Source organism: Aspergillus tanneri (assembly GCF_003426965.1).
Source record: "Aspergillus tanneri strain NIH1004 chromosome Unknown AapTan_2_pilon_pilon_pilon, whole genome shotgun sequence".
In the NCBI taxonomy this organism is placed as follows: Eukaryota; Fungi; Ascomycota; class Eurotiomycetes; order Eurotiales; family Aspergillaceae; genus Aspergillus; species Aspergillus tanneri.
The window spans coordinates 5,353,717-5,371,214 of record NW_022984629.1 but is presented as its reverse complement, the minus strand read 5'-3'; the positions used below and the strand labels follow the sequence as shown (position 1 = coordinate 5,371,214).

The 17,498-nt window shown below is 48.1% G+C and overlaps 6 protein-coding genes across 6 annotated transcripts; 4 read left to right on the top strand and 2 right to left on the bottom strand.

Moving 5' to 3' along the window:
• Nucleotides 1-1,700: 1,700 nt before the first annotated feature.
• ATNIH1004_001688 (uncharacterized protein) lies at nt 1,701-2,380 on the bottom strand (the record flags this gene model as incomplete). The annotated part of the gene is made up of 2 exons (XM_033566387.1): nt 1,701-1,869; nt 1,929-2,380. The coding sequence occupies 2 exons, from the start codon at nt 2,378-2,380 to the stop codon at nt 1,701-1,703; spliced, it is 621 nt and encodes a 206-aa protein (XP_033432144.1).
• A 477-nt stretch (nt 2,381-2,857) lies between these two features.
• ATNIH1004_001687 (uncharacterized protein) lies at nt 2,858-3,862 on the top strand (the record flags this gene model as incomplete). Its single annotated transcript, XM_033566386.1, has 2 exons — nt 2,858-3,121; nt 3,194-3,862. The coding sequence occupies 2 exons, from the start codon at nt 2,858-2,860 to the stop codon at nt 3,860-3,862; spliced, it is 933 nt and encodes a 310-aa protein (XP_033432143.1).
• Nucleotides 3,863-5,242: 1,380 nt separating this feature from the next.
• On the top strand, nt 5,243-5,682 carry ATNIH1004_001686 (uncharacterized protein; the record flags this gene model as incomplete). The annotated part of the gene is made up of 2 exons (XM_033566385.1): nt 5,243-5,350; nt 5,419-5,682. The coding sequence occupies 2 exons, from the start codon at nt 5,243-5,245 to the stop codon at nt 5,680-5,682; spliced, it is 372 nt and encodes a 123-aa protein (XP_033432142.1).
• Nucleotides 5,683-7,097: 1,415 nt separating this feature from the next.
• ATNIH1004_001685 (SANT/Myb-like DNA-binding domain-containing protein) lies at nt 7,098-7,538 on the bottom strand (the record flags this gene model as incomplete). Its single annotated transcript, XM_033566384.1, has 1 exon — nt 7,098-7,538. One exon carries the CDS (start codon nt 7,536-7,538, stop codon nt 7,098-7,100), a length of 441 nt encoding a protein of 146 aa, XP_033432141.1.
• A 567-nt stretch (nt 7,539-8,105) lies between these two features.
• On the top strand, nt 8,106-11,502 carry ATNIH1004_001684 (patatin-like phospholipase family protein; the record flags this gene model as incomplete). Its single annotated transcript, XM_033566383.1, has 6 exons — nt 8,106-9,081; nt 9,172-9,723; nt 9,815-10,150; nt 10,313-10,367; nt 10,419-10,445; nt 10,518-11,502. 6 exons carry the CDS (start codon nt 8,106-8,108, stop codon nt 11,500-11,502), a joined length of 2,931 nt encoding a protein of 976 aa, XP_033432140.1.
• A 1,797-nt stretch (nt 11,503-13,299) lies between these two features.
• ATNIH1004_001683 (uncharacterized protein) lies at nt 13,300-16,246 on the top strand (the record flags this gene model as incomplete). The annotated part of the gene is made up of 3 exons (XM_033566382.1): nt 13,300-13,485; nt 13,537-13,611; nt 13,721-16,246. The coding sequence occupies 3 exons, from the start codon at nt 13,300-13,302 to the stop codon at nt 16,244-16,246; spliced, it is 2,787 nt and encodes a 928-aa protein (XP_033432139.1).
• Between the last annotated feature and the right edge of the window lie 1,252 nt (nt 16,247-17,498).

Sequence of the window (17,498 nt, the reverse complement as noted above, 5' to 3'; positions counted from 1 at the left end):
AGGAGATTCTCAACAATAGGGTTATCAGGCAGTGCGCAGATGAGATTATAATGCATTTTCCACACAGTTTGGATAAACATGTCAATCTGGATTCTCACGCGGTCCATGGAGAGAAACTGCGTGTCAAGCATTTCGGCCTTTTTTTATTTACTAGGGCCGATCCATTTTATCTCGGCCTTGAATTTGCAGGAATGCACTTTAATCTACCATGGGACATTCGGGATTCCACGTCTAGCAAGAGCTGTTGGGGGGCAAGGGACGGTATTCCCTATATCGACATTACCAGCTCCTTTGCTCTCCAGGTGGCTACCAAACACCTCGGTCGAATCAGGGATTCGCAGAAAGCAGGAAGCCTGGTTTTCCACTCTGAATATTCAGATTGGGACCCCCAATCAACTGTTTTAATCCCTGTTAATCATGCTCTGACCGGCAGGTCCTTAACATGATCCCGATGGACCATCGCTTTTCTGGTCTCCCTAGAAACTGGAATTTGATTTAGGAAATAGAAAAATGCAATTGAACTCCGTTCATTACATACAAGCGCTATAGGTATTTAAAAAGCTCGGATAAACACTAAAATATTAAATAATTTGTTCTTACCAATCCTAATTGTTCCCTTTCATCCCAATCACCTGCTCCTAGCACTTTACCAAGAGATGGTTGTTCTGCACTCATATATGAATTTGATGTCCTGTACCAGTGGAGGCTACATTATAGCAATCAGGAGTCGTTCATGCGTCCAGAGAGAACAAATTAATGTCAGGCCTGTTAACCTTTTAAAACAGTTCAAAAAACGTACAGTAACAGGCAGACAAATACCACGCCTGTTATTTGGACTTGGTCAGCTATGTCCTTGCTATTGCATTGCTGTGATACATATTAGATATACAGAACGAATTGTGCACATATACATATTGTCTAATCTTAGGGGAAAAGCACTGACTGTTTTGCATTCTTGGAACTAGTAGCGCAAGATGTTTATCCAGATCTCGAGACGCCCATATACCCGCCAGCCTGGTTTGGCTCGTATACTTAGAGCCCACTGAAAGGAGGGATATATGGAAACCTCGAACAACCTATAAAAGACGGCAATGAATCGACACTGTCCTATAAGATCGAAAGGCACGTACAGAGACCACATGATTAGTTTAATCAATCACATGATGTGCTAGACTACAATAGATACAGTTTATCGCGCGTGATACACTAATCCATTCCTGTTTCCAGCGAGTCCTAAACTTAACCTCCAGAATCTCAGACCATGGTTGCACTGAAGTCGCCCAGTGATCCATAGTCTGATAAATAAACAATTGGTGGACTAGCGCTTCGACTGTATATTTTCCCCAGCACATAATTACTTGATCATGTTAATTGCGAGTCTTGGGATTAGCAAAGATAAATAATATGACTATTCTCGCTAGGTAGCTATATACACAGTTATTCTACTGTTTGCTGACTTTAGATGACCCCACAGATCACAAGCAAAATGTCTAGGGAGTCAAGTGGGTCAATGTTACCTGCAGGCCAAAGCCAAAATCCTGGTATTTGGACTGGGGATCTTCAGAAACTCTGGGTCCAGAGATATTATCCTGGATTTCAGTGCTAAAGTTGGTACATTACTGTGTTTATACAGTATTACACTCCCATAAACAAAAATTGATATTTGTTCTATTTTCACAAACTGAGTATGTATTTCTCCCCTACATCTTTGTAATCACATTGTTTCGCCAGTCCATACGCGAAACATGGGGAGATATGAACACCCGTTGGTCAATCTCAGCTTTGCCCATTCGCCATCCAAGCTCTTCCGCCTCCTCCCAGCTTATACCCATCATGCATGCCACTGGGGACCACATCTGGAGGCGAAATCTGCCGGAATGCGGTTAGAGAGCGTGGAAACGTTCGATTTAAAAAGACTTATTACGTACTGGTAGTACCAATGGGCGAGTTCATCATAAATCTTATTGCTGTCCCCCAAGCAATGTTGACTGTAAGGAAGCGGCATCATACGCGCGACAGCATTTCGTCGGGAGATTTGTGGTTCGAACAACCCTATTGCCTGCCGTGGCTTGTCATCAAGGAGAGGGCTTGGCAGAAGCATTGGGCGAGAGAAATGTGGCGGAACGTTTGCAACACCGCGTAGAGGTGCCCCGGGAGGATTGAAGGGCCCTGGAGCACCACAGTTTGACATCAGTCTCTTAGGCAAAGGCGTGACAGGCCTATCATTGTTCGGAGTAAACTTCTGCTTCGGAAACCCGTCCTGGGCATCCCGATGGCCTGGCACGTCGACTGTACTTATAGAAGTGCCATAATTGGAGTCACCCTCCATAAGCGGACTGGACTCAGGAGTGTTAGGACAGGATTGAGGGATGTTGTCCATGACGGATAATTGATTATGTCCAAGTAGCTCTAATATAAAAGGCGGACGGTGTTGGACGCTCGAGAGTCTTTATACACAAACTGTGGGGAAGAAGCTGCTAGCAGAGGATATTGGGAGCACTCTACTATATATACTGTAACTACTGGTAAGTGGGTTTGTCAGCGATGTAGCTTTCTACCGGAGAATCTACATAGCATAAGTTGTCCGCACCGTTGAAGATTAATACCTCACGACGCCAGGTATGGTGTGGCTATTTCAGACTAGATAATGTCTTATCAGAGCGTACAGTATCCACTATTCTCCAGCACAACTTTCTTCTCTCTAGTACTTAGTAATTCTGCCTTTCCTGCTGCCTTTCTTTATTTCCTTTTTTTTTTTTTTCGTTTGTTCTCCAAAATCGAGTTCCCGAACTTAATATCGTCAAATTTCTATTATATATATCCCCTTCCTTCGTTAATCCTGTTGAGCAGGTGTAACATGGCTGCTCTCACAGATAGTCCTGCAAGCATTCAGCTGCCAGAGGAGCTCACTCGGTCTACGCAACAGGACACATCCCCACCGCGGCGGAGAATAAATGACGCTCTGGCTCCAGTTACCACATTGGAGCAAAGAACTCGAAGAAAACGAGTAATCACGACCATCTATATTGTTTTTATCCCAGCTGTGCTGCTAACCACTGTCCTGACTCTCCTGGTGCTGACCAGCACCTCTGTGGAAGAAACCGGGATCGCAACCATTAATGTAAGTGACTCTCAAAGCGCCTAGCAATGCATGGTTTCCACGCATAGACATAAATATTGACATAGAGTTTAGTTGAACTGGCAGAAACTTCCAGAGACGGATCGCCGCGTTATACTTCACCATGTTAACCTCTCCCAGAGTATTAGAGGCGGAATTGAGACTGCAATATTCACCACCCCGTCAGCTATAGAAACAGCAGCTAAAAAAGTCGAATTTAATCAGTCTCTAGACGATGACCTTTTCCCTTACAGGATCTCTCTCGGTACCCAAAAGCTATGCACTAAAATCCATAAAAAGCCCAATGAATGCCACCAGTTGCCTGTCAACGTTTCGAACATCCTTCCAAAGTCAATCCAAACTAAATTCGAGGACGCTGTTGAAAGCTTCCAGTCCCTTGGAGAACCTGCTTCCTCGCAGGGAGCAATTACACCTCTTATAACAATTGGGCTTGTGCTGGCCTTGACTGCCTTGCTGACGCCATTAATAATTGCACGGTGGCCATGGCCCTGTTATCGCCGGGTCAAACAGACTGTGATGTTAACCGCAAGCTTAGCTTGTCTGGTGTGTTTCTCCGTGTCTGCAGGTATTATATATGCTCTTCAATCAGCATTGCAAACGCGTGTAACTGGCATATCATTTGTCCAGGATGTTAGTTTAGGGCCCGCTGGACGGCTCAGTCTCGGTGCCACCTGCTGTGCGGTGATTATCATGGGGTGTTCCCTCGCTGTCAAAACTCTTTGACAACCAATGTCTAAGTTATGAAAGGCCTGTATAGGGCGCTGCAGATGTCACTTTTTGTTGGTTTTTATTTTAAAATTAAACTTGTCCTTAGCGGAAGGCATCCCTATACAATAAACCCTAGATATTCTTAGTGGTTACCTAAGGTTTGTTAGTACTGTAACAGACCCTGCACGTAATTTCAGCTTGAAAACTAACTATGCTCTGTGGAGAAACATCGTAAATTAGGGTGAGTCAAATGAGCTGGAATAAGCCACCGGCCATATATTAAGAACAAGATATTCCTGGAACATCCTCCAGCCTTCTCTTTATGTATTAGAGGTCTACGAACCACGGGTGATATAGTAGATCCCATAGGTATCTTAAGGAATACGGTAAACAATATCCTCCGCCATTCATCTGTCGCTTGTGGTATTTATGGGAGTATCCTATAAAATGGGACATACAAAGCCAAACCGCCCCCACTGTGGATCAGTTGGGTCCGTTACATTCCATACCGTCTGGCTTTCTTCCGGGCTGCACGTTGTAGCTCTGCTAGTAGCCAGTTAAATAAGTCCTGCAAGGAACGCTTTTCAAGTCTGAAGTCCTTGGTTAATATAAATCTATGCTATCTCTTTCCCTGAAAGCTTTTATCCTTCTAATTATTATCCTCTGTGTTAACTACACAACATTTATGGCTCTTTCCTTCCAAGCAACGAGATCAGCGTCATCCACTATATCCCCTGGGAGACCTAAAGACCCAGATGGGCTTGTTCTGGAAGCATGGGGACAGGGGTTGATGGTGGGCTCGTTGGTTGTAATGCTATCTGTTGCTGCAGCCAACATGATCAAGAGAAAGATACTTCACAAGCTAGTTATTGTCGAAGTGAGTAGACCACTCAGTTATCTTTATCCATACTAGGCTCCTGGGTTCTTACAATGGCTGTAGCTAATCCTGGCAATTTGCCACGGGACGTTTATCTTTCTCCATGAGCCATCATACGGCTGGTATTTGTCAATCACTGCTATCGGGTTAAACTTGTCATGGACTTTGCATAACATAATTGCCTGGTTCAAGATTAAGCCTTTTTTGCCAAGATGGGGCTCTTGGCTATATCTTGCAACGTTACTGCTGGCACAACCTTACTGGGTGCTGGAAATATACGCAAATTTTGTTTTCTTTAATAAGCATGATGACTTATTTCTCAAAACACGGCCTCTGGAACCACTCTTTCGGTATGGACCATTTGGCTAGCGTGTCTGGCTTTTTTTAAAAACTACACTAACTATTTACCAAGGGACCCATGGTGGCTGTTTACCACGTGTATGCTGTGCTACACAATCAAACAGCACTATACAATAAGCCTACTAGATCTTGTACGAATCAGCCCGCGGTTTGGCATTATGCTCCTCTCAATGTGCATTTCCTTGGTCTTTGTTATCATAGACACCTGTGCTATTGCAGGCGCATTTCACACGAAACTCCCGGTTGGAATTGAACCGTTTTGGAAGGTAAGACTTTTGCAGCAATGAAGAAACCGATCTACCAGGAGCCTTGCTGACAGTGATGACTGAGACAGCTCTCTTTTATATTTAAATGTCTATGCGACACTGTGATCCTCGATGACTTCAAGCAGGCTTTGGATCGAATTCGCAAGCATTGGATTCAGATGCATCTGCAACAAGACGAAACCAGCCTTTGGAACCTAAGAGACACCAACGTGGATGGCCCGCCTGTCCCACAGAATAACCTTCCTGAAGGTGCCTCGGGAATTCACGTCACCTATGGATTCACTGTGTCTGAACCGCATGTAGAATCACTCCGCCCACACTCTCAGGTCTAAGGTAGAGATACCACAAGACTCCTCTTTTTTTTATACTCTCCCGATGGCAATACATGGATCAGCTGCTAAGAAACTAAAGAATAAAATCTTTATTAAAGTGCCGCGGATAAGGTCACAAGCTTTGCAATGCTATTCCTTAAATGGCATATCAAATACTCTGTGCTCCAGTTATTCTGCTAGGATAGGGAAAGGCAATATCCGCTTGAGATTCGAACGTTAAATAAATTCCTACTTCACAGCAATTTAACTATGGAATATACTGTAGCCTTCTTATCTCCTTTTTCCTCGTGTAATTTGAAATATGTTTCTATTATAAATTGCCTAAGAAGCACGGGTGATTAACGGATTTGTCCTACCTGCAGCATTTATTATAATTACGCAAGCTCATTCCAGCTATCCCAGGTGACACTATTCGATTGTCCCTGCGGCGTATTCTCCGCCGGCCTGGGAAGTGTCACCGGAAATCGCAGTCTGTTGTGAATCAAGGCTCGGTCAAATTGAAAAGCCTCATGCACGGAATATAATCTGTTTAGAATATGACTAATAGGATATTAATCCAGTGTTCACCAGTTATATAAACCCTCAAGTTTTTAGATAAGAATAATAACAATTTAATCTCCCCATGAATTACAACACAATCAACCTTTTTCCAAGCGAACCATTTAGGGTTTAACTAATAACATCAAATAGTCAAATTTCTTACACTCCCTATGGTATCTGTTGCCAAGGATCTGCTATATATATGTTGTGGAATTCAGGGGGAAGTGATGCGCAGGGAGCTATAGATTAGCTACAGGCCAACCATTAGCTCAAATAGGAAGTAGATGTCTATGGAAACATCAAGAATCACAGTATCTCAACCAGCTGAGTCTCTTGCATTCCTATCTAAGGTGCTCAACTAACTAAAGGTTTGAGGGATAAAACCCCCGCGGAGCACACAACAAAATAATCATAAGAAGAATCAAGAAGAGCCCAAAAACCAGCTCAATTCGTCCAAATAAGACCTTTTTACCAATCGTATTCTATTTCTTCTTCGGGACTAGCCGAATATCTGACATATTTACAGCTTCGTTATTTTACCGGAAGCATAATGATTTCAAGAGAAAACCCAGTTTCATCTTTTTACCACTCCTTCTTAGCAATTTTCAAGAAAAAAGGCAAACCAAAAAAAAAAATTAAAAACCAGCTTCCTCACTGTATGGTTTGCGGCGATTGTTCGGATATACCCCCGCTCACTGCTCACATGATGTTATCGCAGCGCGTCGCGCCATCTCCCATGGACCAAGCTGCCAAGCAAGCGCTTCAACATCTCGCTCAGAAAGACACACTTTGTTGGCTACCTGCGCCCACAGCTTAGATTTGCACCTTGGCAGTGGTTGATTAATTATATGAACACTTCTTGTAGAGGAGGTGTCTTACCGCTGATACCAAACTGCGACTTGGTCCTTCCACTCTTCATTCCATTCGGGCCGGTGCCGGAGGAACACATAGCGGAAATGACATGCAGTGCCGGAGCGTCCCTGGAGATGTCGGCCTATGTCCTCCCATTTCTCCCCCCGGTCGTGCAGTGCGATGATCGCCGCATCCTCCTCTAGTGTCCACGAACCTGGCACTCCTTGGCCGGGCGGTTTGGGGAATGGCCCACCCATGGGATTCTGCCTTCCTGCAGGCGAGAGAGGGGTTGCATCGTGACAGGTGAGTAGATTGGAAGCATGGCTGGCCATAGCTAACTGGGCCTTAAAGGCACCGGTATTGGAAGCCAATCCAGCTGCCTTGTTAGAATCATCCGCGCTGTCTGACTCCACGATGTGGCGATCGGCCGTCGAGCAAGGCTGCTTTTCCCATAGGCCTTCCATATCCGATTCTATAAGTCGCAAACCCGGGCAACTCTGGAGATAGATACTGCGATGCGATCTGATCAAGACCTTTTGTTAACAAGAGAGTTTTAGACTTGTTCTATTTAATAAATCCTGTGGGGAGTGTGAGTCTGACAACAAGTGATGGATAGGCTCTAGGCCTTCTCACCTATTTATATGTGTTTATAAGTTATATCACAATTCAGCCGTAAGTAAATTGGAGCCGCGGCTGCCTACATATTGGGAACTTGGCCTTGTCTTTTCTCCGACTGTTCACAAAAATGGCCATGGCAGAGAAGACGTTCTGCGGCAGAGGGCCGTGTGCTCGCAACTTGGAGGAGAGTTACTGTAGCGCCTGAAATTTGGGGAAACAATGACAAATAAAACAACGGCATTAGTGAAGTTAAGTGAGCAGCACCAAAGTGCATGAGAGAGCGGCTCACACGGCAGTTTTGAGGGAGCTTATTATCACCGGTGGAGTAATATTTAAAGCCACTACTACCTGGAGTCTCTACGATGGTAATTAACAGAAGTTGATCCATTACAGTATTCCCTACTTTCCTTGTCATGCACCCCCGCCGGCAATCGGCTTGGTTTGAATTTGTTTCAGACGAGGCCGGTCCTTCTCTGTGTTATGATGCGGACCGTCCCTTGCAATTAATGCGCACCGCAGGATCGTTGCAGAATCGACATCCCGTGCTGACCTGCTTCTTGGGTCGGGGCCGTAAGGACCGAGCGCTGCGCTGTCTCTTCCCGGACAACCCACTGCATAGAACCACCGGGTTTCAACTGCGGGTGGACCACCGAACGTTGTACTCCCAGCGGCCTGTCCTCTTCGCGGACGGCGACCCCCGCCAAAGCTGGCAACCCTGCGGGGTCAGCTCACCACCGAGAGTCGAGCAGATCTCAATTGGTTGGGCGCCCAACCCAGACCCGCAGGTATATAATGTCCTCCTCGCACGGGCACTGCTTCCATTTTCCCACGTATTATGTCTGTTTGCAGAAGATCTGGGAGGAGTTGAGCAAGCCGCCAATCTGCTTGACGGTTGGGCACGTGTGGGGCGCGGAGCCACACAACCATCCATGCGACCACGCCTGATTGTGGCGGTCGAGGCGGATGAAGGACATGACCCTGATAAATTCCCTTTCTTCCAGCGACCGGACGCTCCGGAGCTGTATTCTAGCGTCCGTCTTTTCTACGTATCACAGCAGAACTCACTATCCGACGAGGCTCGGTACCGACCTTTGAAGGAGGAGATTTTCAAAGCCCTGGATTGGGCTGCTCGAGATCGACAGGAGACCGGAACGTTTTTTTCAGCAGCTCATTTGCCTGGATTGCTGGAACAAGCGGTCCGACACACAGCACGGAGCCCCCAGGAGCCCTTTAACTTGATTGATGCCTCTCGTCCTTTGTCTGACCCTATAGGATGGACAACACACCTCAGCCACTTTCTCCATCAAGGGACGGGTATCCCTTCTAAGACGCAGGACGCCATCATTGCATCGAGCCTGTTAGTTGACGCGTTTCCTCCGGATACCCACGGTAAGTGCACTATCTATGCATAGACTCTGTATCTCACTATATCCTAGACCATCGTATTTGGAAGAAAGCTGACGTTTAGAATCCGGATAGCATTTCACCCCAGGGATCTATACCGACAGCGCTACTGGCAGCAGTGCCTTGACGCCCTGCAGCACATAGTGGGCTTCACTGCAGCAGTACACCGGTCACAATCGATTGAGTCTCGACTGGTTGACGCATATGCTTGCATGCTGGCGCGGCAAGTGCCCCCTTGGGATTCCCACTTGTGTTACCTGCAAGAGCTGCAACCTTTATTCCAGCAACTCTTTAGCAACCGCACATGTCTGAGTTGTCTTCTTTATAGTCCTCAGCATTCTCTTGACTGTGGTCATGCCATCTGTGACAGCTGTGTCGAGCGCTGCGGCAGCCCGCGGCCACGGGCGGAATCTGTCTATGTGGTGGATCGGTGCCCGCTGTGCCAGCGAGCATGCACGGCGTGCGTGACACTGCTTCCTCGCACCGCTGCTGTGCGCGCCCTCGCTGTGGACGGGGGAGGTGTTCGAGGTGTAGTGTCTCTGCAGATTCTGATGGAACTGCAGGATTTGCTGGGACCGATCTGTCTGTTGCAGGAGTTGTTTGACGTCGCATTTGGGACCAGTGCCGGTAAGAGATGAAAGCTCTCCTGGCTTGACGGGCAGCTCTGTTATATATCGTCGGATACACAGTGACCGCGCTGATGGAATATAATAAACAGGTGGCCTTATTGTGCTGGATATTTTTGCCAGGCGGAAGCCCATTGCCCAATGCCTCGATGCTTTCCAACGTCTTCTGTTTGATTTCTTTAACAGTCAGCCACAGCCCCGCCGCCTGCTCGCATGGCCACGTCGGATCATACGTAGTGCCATGGGTCGTGGGCTGTACGATTCGGAGAAGGCCGAGTCGCTTCTCCAGCAACATTATAGCAGCAACCAGCGGCTTTTTGGGCCAGGCGGTTTGTCGGGGACCAAGATTGCTGTAACTACGACGACTGCAGAGGACACAGTCATCTTAACCAACTACAAGTCTTCGTTAGCGCGGCCAAGAAATGCTGGTAAGCCTCTCTTTGTTCCTTTGTTGGTGTTTCTAACATCCTTACCTTTTTATTTTTTGGACTGCGCAACCTGGCTCGTCCTTGTTCTAAGTCAGCTGCATTGGTTTCATCCGAGCTAGCACTGTACCATGCAGACTTTCTAATAAAAAGCTTCTCGACCAGGGTACCGCGACCTCTCTGTCTGTAGCCCTGAGGATGAGCCGTTTATTTGGCAATGGTTGGTATCCTCACCCTAGTGGGAATTGTCTATTAACCAAAGCCCATACAGTGCACGTGCTACATCGGCTGTCCCGATGTAAGTAAGAACTTAATAGTCTCTGTCAGATCAGGCGGCTTGGAGGCATGTTGCCCAGCTAACAGAAGATAGGCTATTTGGTCCGTTTGCGCTGTCAACCCTTGGCGACTGCTGGGACGGAGGTCTGGAAAATAATAATCCAGCCGGTCTGTGCCGACAGGAACTACAGTACATGTGGCCCTGGCGGCCACCTCTGGGCATTCTCTTGAACATTGGCGCTGGCGAAAGGGCCGAAGAGGCATGCCGATCTCGGACTGGACCACACCCCCCTCGTTCCCTGGCTCGTAGGCATTTTTTGTGGCCGGTGTTACGTTCGTTCATGAAGACCATGGATGGTAAAATATCCTGGCTCCGACTTTGGCACCACACAGCATGCTCAGAGAGAGAGCCTCTGTCACGGCTAGATATCCAGCTCTCTGGACCTGAGCCGCGTTTGGATGCCGCTCACTGTATGAGTGATTTGATCCAGCAGGCCGCTTTGCAGGGAGTCGGAGATCACGGTCGTCGGTGCCTGCTAAGGTTGCTAGCCCAAAGTTTGTTTTTTGAACTAGTGGCCGCCCCGGAACGAGACATCAACAGTTGGTCCTACCGATGCCGGGGTGTCATCCGGTGTCGTGTTCCTGGAGATGCGTTGATTAGTGCACTCCAGCATGTAGACACATCGCAGAAGGAATTTGTCTTCGGCAACCGACCACTGCGGATTAATGCGAGCGAAGACGCAGTGTGCCATAAGTGCGGGCGTTACTGCGTGCCGGTCCAGTTCTCCGTCGACCGTTTGGACGATGTGATCGTGTTGTCGGTTCGGCTGGAAGATGGGGCGCGGTATCCCGTGGGCGGGTTTCCTAACCCGATGCGTTGGTTTATGGACCGTCAAGGAGTATCCCCAATGTTTGGTTTCTCTGGCCCTTGGCTGGCCTCCCGGGACGACTGTGTGGCGTGTGAGAAACGGCTGATTTCACGACGCAACCTACGTGTGAGGCAATTGCAGGCTCGGCGGGTAGTTCGGATCGCCCGTGCAAACTCCTACTCTGCACAGCGGGCGTCTATAGTAAATTAATAATGTTCTATAAAAATACAACAGTAAGCTCAGCATCGTCTACTACCACCTTAAAGAATACAGTTATTATTTTCTTTTTATTTGTCCTTGAACGTGTACGCTCGGTTCTATGAATCGGTTAGAGCTGATTTAAACGCCGAATCCCTGATTAAATGGTCTTAGTACTGCCTATCAGCATCAGGCGATCTTAACGCTTTACAAATGATATAGAACTACAGTAATATCTGCGCTGGACATTGTACAATAACAAGACTTACTGGTATGGGCATAAATCCTGCGGCTCAGTCTCAATCCAAGGGGCTCAACAAAATATCTGCAGGAGGGTTTGCCTCCACGTTTGTAGAAAAAACTTTAAATGACTTTTGTGATTTGTGGTAAGGTTTTACTATTGCTGGTTTGAGCGACAGGCTAGAATTACCCCTCCTGCGACTTAGAGTGGAATTCCGGGGACAATATCCCGCATAGTGGAGGAGAGCCCCATCCGCTAACCCCAGGTAAAGTGGACACCTACGCTCACCGACGATAGGAAAGGCGGGATTTAATTATAAATAGGCTTTGGAGGGGTAACCCACTGAAAACGCAAATTTGCCAGAAGGATTTATTGGGGCCAGTGTCGGGAAGTCTAAATCGGGTGTAGATGGCCTTTATTCTCTATGATGCAATCAATTCCACGTTAATGAACTTTATCGGTCAGTTCTAGAAGAATCATTCAGGGCTTCCAATGGTGGTACCATGCTTTGGTTCGGGCTAAAGTCGGCTGTGACCGGGTAAGAAAGCCTATGGGCCAGTCAGAAGCTTAGTGCTTTGTACTCTGTCGATCGGTCCAATACCCACCTCCATGCTTGGTTAGGATCTCCACTAGTTCCATTCTTATTATAACTCAATTGATCACATTGTCCCATTGGGAAAGTGTTGTCCACGGGAGGTCACAAACGGTTGATTAATCCACTGATGTGTTGATCCTCAGGGTTGTCGATCTTGAACTAATGACCCGTGGATCATCACCCCACGCGATCCTGATTCTATCATGATATTTGTCAGCCCACATTGCCAACTGTGCAAGAGTATCAGCTTCGATCTCATGAACCATGGACAGGATTATTTTTATAGGCACTACTGCCCCTTGACAATAAAAATACCCACGTTTTGAAGAGCTGAGATCGGCAGTGTGCTTCAGTAGCTGATTACAGTAAAACATGATACTCCACCGTCTTAAGTTTGAGACCTGGATAGCTGGCTCTAGTGCAGAGTATGGATTGTAGTTTGTTGGCCCCAGTATGGCCCTTATTCTTCTGCCAGTGTACTATCATGCCACGAACAAGATGTTTGCCATTTTACCAAGGCCTATAAAGGTACATAGAACCGTATATTGAAGGACAATAGTCTCGGCCATTTTCACGACACAACCTTGTTTTGCAAGCGCGCTGCAAAAAAAATCGGATAGTACTATCGCCGCGTGTGCAGGGATTAAGCCAAAGTTCCCCCTTAGCCAGCCTTAATAGTTCTTAGGCATCTTAGCGGCGTGGATCTACTTACTTCTCCCATGTTTCTTTGCGGGTCTGTGAAAAGGTCGCCATGTGAACCCAAGGAAGCATCTTCCAGCTTTGGCTTGAACAAAGGGGGATCAAGGCTCTAGAGTCCTTAGATCGGCGCAAGCCCCCGCAGCTTAAGGATCAGAAGTATTGATGGAAGGATGGCACCCTACAATGGGCGCGTCGTTCATTATAAAACCGTCGCCAGGTTCGACATCTTTCCCCTAGCCCAAGGATAAACACAGGCAGCGCACTGGGGATTAAAATGGCTTTCGGTGTGACAGACCAGGCCAGTGAAAAGGGTGGCTCCCTCCCACAGACTTATGTGCCGAAGGAACAAGTTCGCATTAGTTGTTACTTCTGGTCTTTTGATTCTGCTGCTGGATGTGCCCACTGCTGTCCCACAGGCATGGAGGCAACCTTTGAAAAAAAGAAGTACTGGCAAATTGCGGTAGGTATCTTGTTTTAATCATTCAAAGTATGAGTTAACAGGGTTATATAGAAGCCATTGGTGGATGAACTATGTAGCCAGTGGGTACGGGACCGTGAGAGAACAGCCTGTACAGTAGAGGCATTAGTAAGTTCAGATGCCAGTGGCTGGCCCCTCGGGCCATCTAAAGGCGCCTTGCCCCGACGTGTGGCTCTTGACACAAGCTGGAAAACAGAGAGCTGATCGTCATCGGCAGCTGGCATATCTGCGCAACATGTATGAAGCATTTCTCCCCAACATGGCTCTCTTTCCAGAGACTGCCAATCCATTGCACTATGTCAAGGCTATTGAGAACCATCTCAGCGATTCTGTGACTGCTGATGTCAATGGAACGCCTGCCGCATTGCCGGCGGGTGTCAAACGGAAAAGAGAGCTGCACGAAGGCTTAAGTGGGGGAGATGAGAACCAGGCCAATGTCCAGACCAGGCAACGATTGGAGGGGCCAGCATCAGACAACAGCGCAGTCAACAGAGACCTGCATTACCTTCAGCAACCTGGTCCAAGCCTAGACGGGAGCGAGAGTAGTGCTAACGTTGATAGCAACAGGGAAATGTTAGAGCCAGAGGCTTCGGATCTCTCAATGATATCTAGCCCCAATGATTTCGTGAATAATAATGAGAGTCAGGGTGAGAGCGTGATAGACAATGTAGGTTGTGCTATCACAGACGGCAGCGAGAGTAGCAATAGTCCTGCCAGCGACTCCGTCCAAGACTCTGGGTGCTGGGATCCTACCTCAGATGTCGCTTTCCCGAACCAAACGAGCACGCCGGAGAGGGCAGGGGCAGCATTTGACCATATGCTGGCGGAGTTTAGTACTTCAAGCCAGGTTGAATCCCCGACAACTGACAATATGCTGGAAACTGATAACATGAGTCCGGTGGCATCCAATGCACTGTTTGTCCCGTACGGAGCTCAGGGGTCAGATGGCCAAACACAGCCGTCATGGGTAGCCTGCCAAATGCCATCTATGACCGACACAAGCACCGCCGCTCCGCTCCCAATGCTCCCTGATTTGTCCTCGGCCGAAGCAGAGGGGTTGGTCAGCAGCTGGAGCATGCCAGAAAATATCAGTCAGGCGATCATGGACACCTTTCCCACCGCCCTTCCAACTCCCTTTACACACGACTCTATATCCCAGGCAACGGATAGGGGCGAAACTGACCAGACTGCACTTAACTTAACCAATGACACTGTCCCTCCACCAAATATTGGAAAACTGTGCGACAACCTGGAGGCGCACTGGACGGACGAGTCTTCTGTATCAGTCTATGGCGGACAGTTGACACGCACCGATGTGCGAAGACTGCTACAAGAGCTGCAGGATCCGGGATGTCTTTCAAGTTTCAGTGTTAATATCTTAGGAAACCGCTTGGCCTGTCGGCATCAGACTCAGAGTCTTTACATCGGCCATGTGGAATGGCAAGACCATCTTCATCGGGAGTCGCTTCGTTTGTCCCCTTTACCGCCAATGTTGCTGTTACCCGGCCACAGTCATGGACAGTGGTCGCTGATTGAAGTCCAGACACAACAATGTACTATCACTCACTATCTCTTTCCCACGTCACAGCTTGCGTCTTCAGACTTGGATCACCATCACGACCACGGGTGCTCTGCCTGTCAAGCCGCTGCCGAAGCAGTAACTCGGCATCTACGGAAGGCAGATGAGACAATCCTGGTAGGCTCCAAGTGGCAATTTAACTGCCGCCCACTCCAAAGCGGTCAGGAAGGCGGAATTCTTCTCCTCTGGGCCATGGCGCAGCGGGCCGACGGGCAGCCGGCCCACAACCAGCCACCCGAGACTTTCCGATCAGGTTTAGCTCAGGCGGTTGCCACCGAGGTGCTCCAGTGTCGGACCGATCCGCGACCGTCTTCCGTCGCAAGTCGAGAGGGTGTGACGAGGCGGGAGGTGGTGCGGCGGCGCTGGTCCACGCTGGCGGGACGGTGTGGCGCGATGGATCTCACCGCGACGTGGGAGCAGATCGCGCAGAGGCCTCTTGGTGCGGCCACCGCCGCTGGTTGGGAGCGAGCGGATCAGCTGCTCCAGCTATCGTTCAACATCGCCTCCCCGCCGGTGCTAGTTGAGATCCAACGCCAGCTGCTCCATCTTCGCACGCGACGCGACATGGCGGTCAGTCCGTTTGTCCGCAATGCAGCCGGGGTTTTCGAGGCGGGGCTATGGCACAAGAGTAACGAGCACTCGTCACGGATCGGCCTGGCGCTCACCTGCTGGTACATCCACGACCACCGTCAACAGCTACAGCAGGAGGGCTGCCCGGACCCGATGGGGCAGACAGTCAGTGACATTTTCCACCAGCTGCCCGAGGGAAGCTGGGACTATCGGCAGGTGGAGGAGCGGGTCAGGGACTGGTACCGGCGTGCGTGGCCCTGGGCCCAGCTTGTGCGCATTGCTGGGTCCCCGAATGTGCTCTGTTTCCTCCCTCAGGGAGTGGGATATTTTTCGGACGAAGACGGGTCCTCTATGACGGACTACCGAACGTTGAAGAAGGCAGAATTCGAAGTCCTTGAGGCGGTCATCCAGCAGTTTCGACCTCTCCTCTTGGCGGCCGTGCCACCAACTTTCTTCGAGATTTTCCTCTACAACCGCCTCCCGGCCAGTCGTTTTGCCATGGAAGAGTGGACGGAGCGAGAGATCCTGAGCGAACCGCTTGACTCCAGAAAGTTCGAACATGCGTTTGACCTAATGACCGAACAGGGTAACTAATACAAGATCAGAAACTATGCTAAGCCCGTCTAGTGAAATCCTGCGCATTCTAGACCAGTGGCTACCTACTGAGCTGAGTTCGAATATCCATGTATAAAAGTATGTTATCAATGTCTATAGACAGACAACTTTAAAAGTTATTGATGTTTTTATTTTATTTTTTATCTCTTTTGGGAGAGCAGGCATGTGCTGTTTCAATTTTAGGCTGTTTTTAGATCAATGTACATATCTCGTAAGATGTTAGTGGAAGCTATTCTCGTTCAGTTTAGTCTTTATTTCCCATCTTTTGGAAATCTGATACATATCATTTTGTGACTGGCAAAATGCCGTAAGTCCTAGCCATAAGTTTGCCTCCTGAGCGCTGATTGTCTCCATACACTCATTGGCAGATGAACGCCTTCAAACCCAATTTATATGCCTTATAATTAGGGGAGAGATTTCCAAGGTAGCCACCGTTATGAGCGTGAGCAGCCAAGAAAATGTAAAGTATTCCTAATATTCGTCTCCGTCCTGGAACCCCCAAAGCGAGAATTACTTGTACTGCCCTGTCAAAGCTTTTCCTGCTAAACTTTTGTTCATGTGTCATAATGATCAGATTGCAATAGTTAACCAAGACGACGAAAGAACAGGGTAGAAATTGAGCTTGGAAAACACAGCTTTGACTATATTCGGTGAGCTATTATATTTAGCATGAGTTTTCCATAGTTGTTCGTTGTTGACCCGTGGCTCAAGGCAACTCCTGCAGGGTGGGAGAGGCACAATGCACAATTCGCTTCGGGTGCCTATTATTTGGGTATTTGCCCGCTTTCATTTTCTAATGGGCTTACTTCAGCATGCATATAAAGCCCGATCATAGCCCGAATGGAAGAGATAAGCCCGTAAGGTTTATCAGCTACTTCTAAAATAACATTCAGACTAATGCAAAGCTCCGCAGGTTTGTTTCACTAGTTATGAGCTCCAGAATTGAAGCACCTTCCCATACACAAATAGCCCTATTCTGTTGCTGACTGTGATTATGATATGCCTAATGAGTTGAAGGCTAACTAGAATTTCCGAAAGAGTAAACGAACTCTAGTCCAACCTTGGTACCCCATGAGGAGGCCATTAAGGGTGAGACAAAACCGAAGGGCACAACCAGACGGCTCCGGGTTCGTGTATTAGTACTGTAACGGTCGTCTTTTGGGTTTTCCATTTCTAAACTTTTGGCGGTCTTTGCTTTTTGGATAATGCTTCGAAGAAATTCGTACCTTAC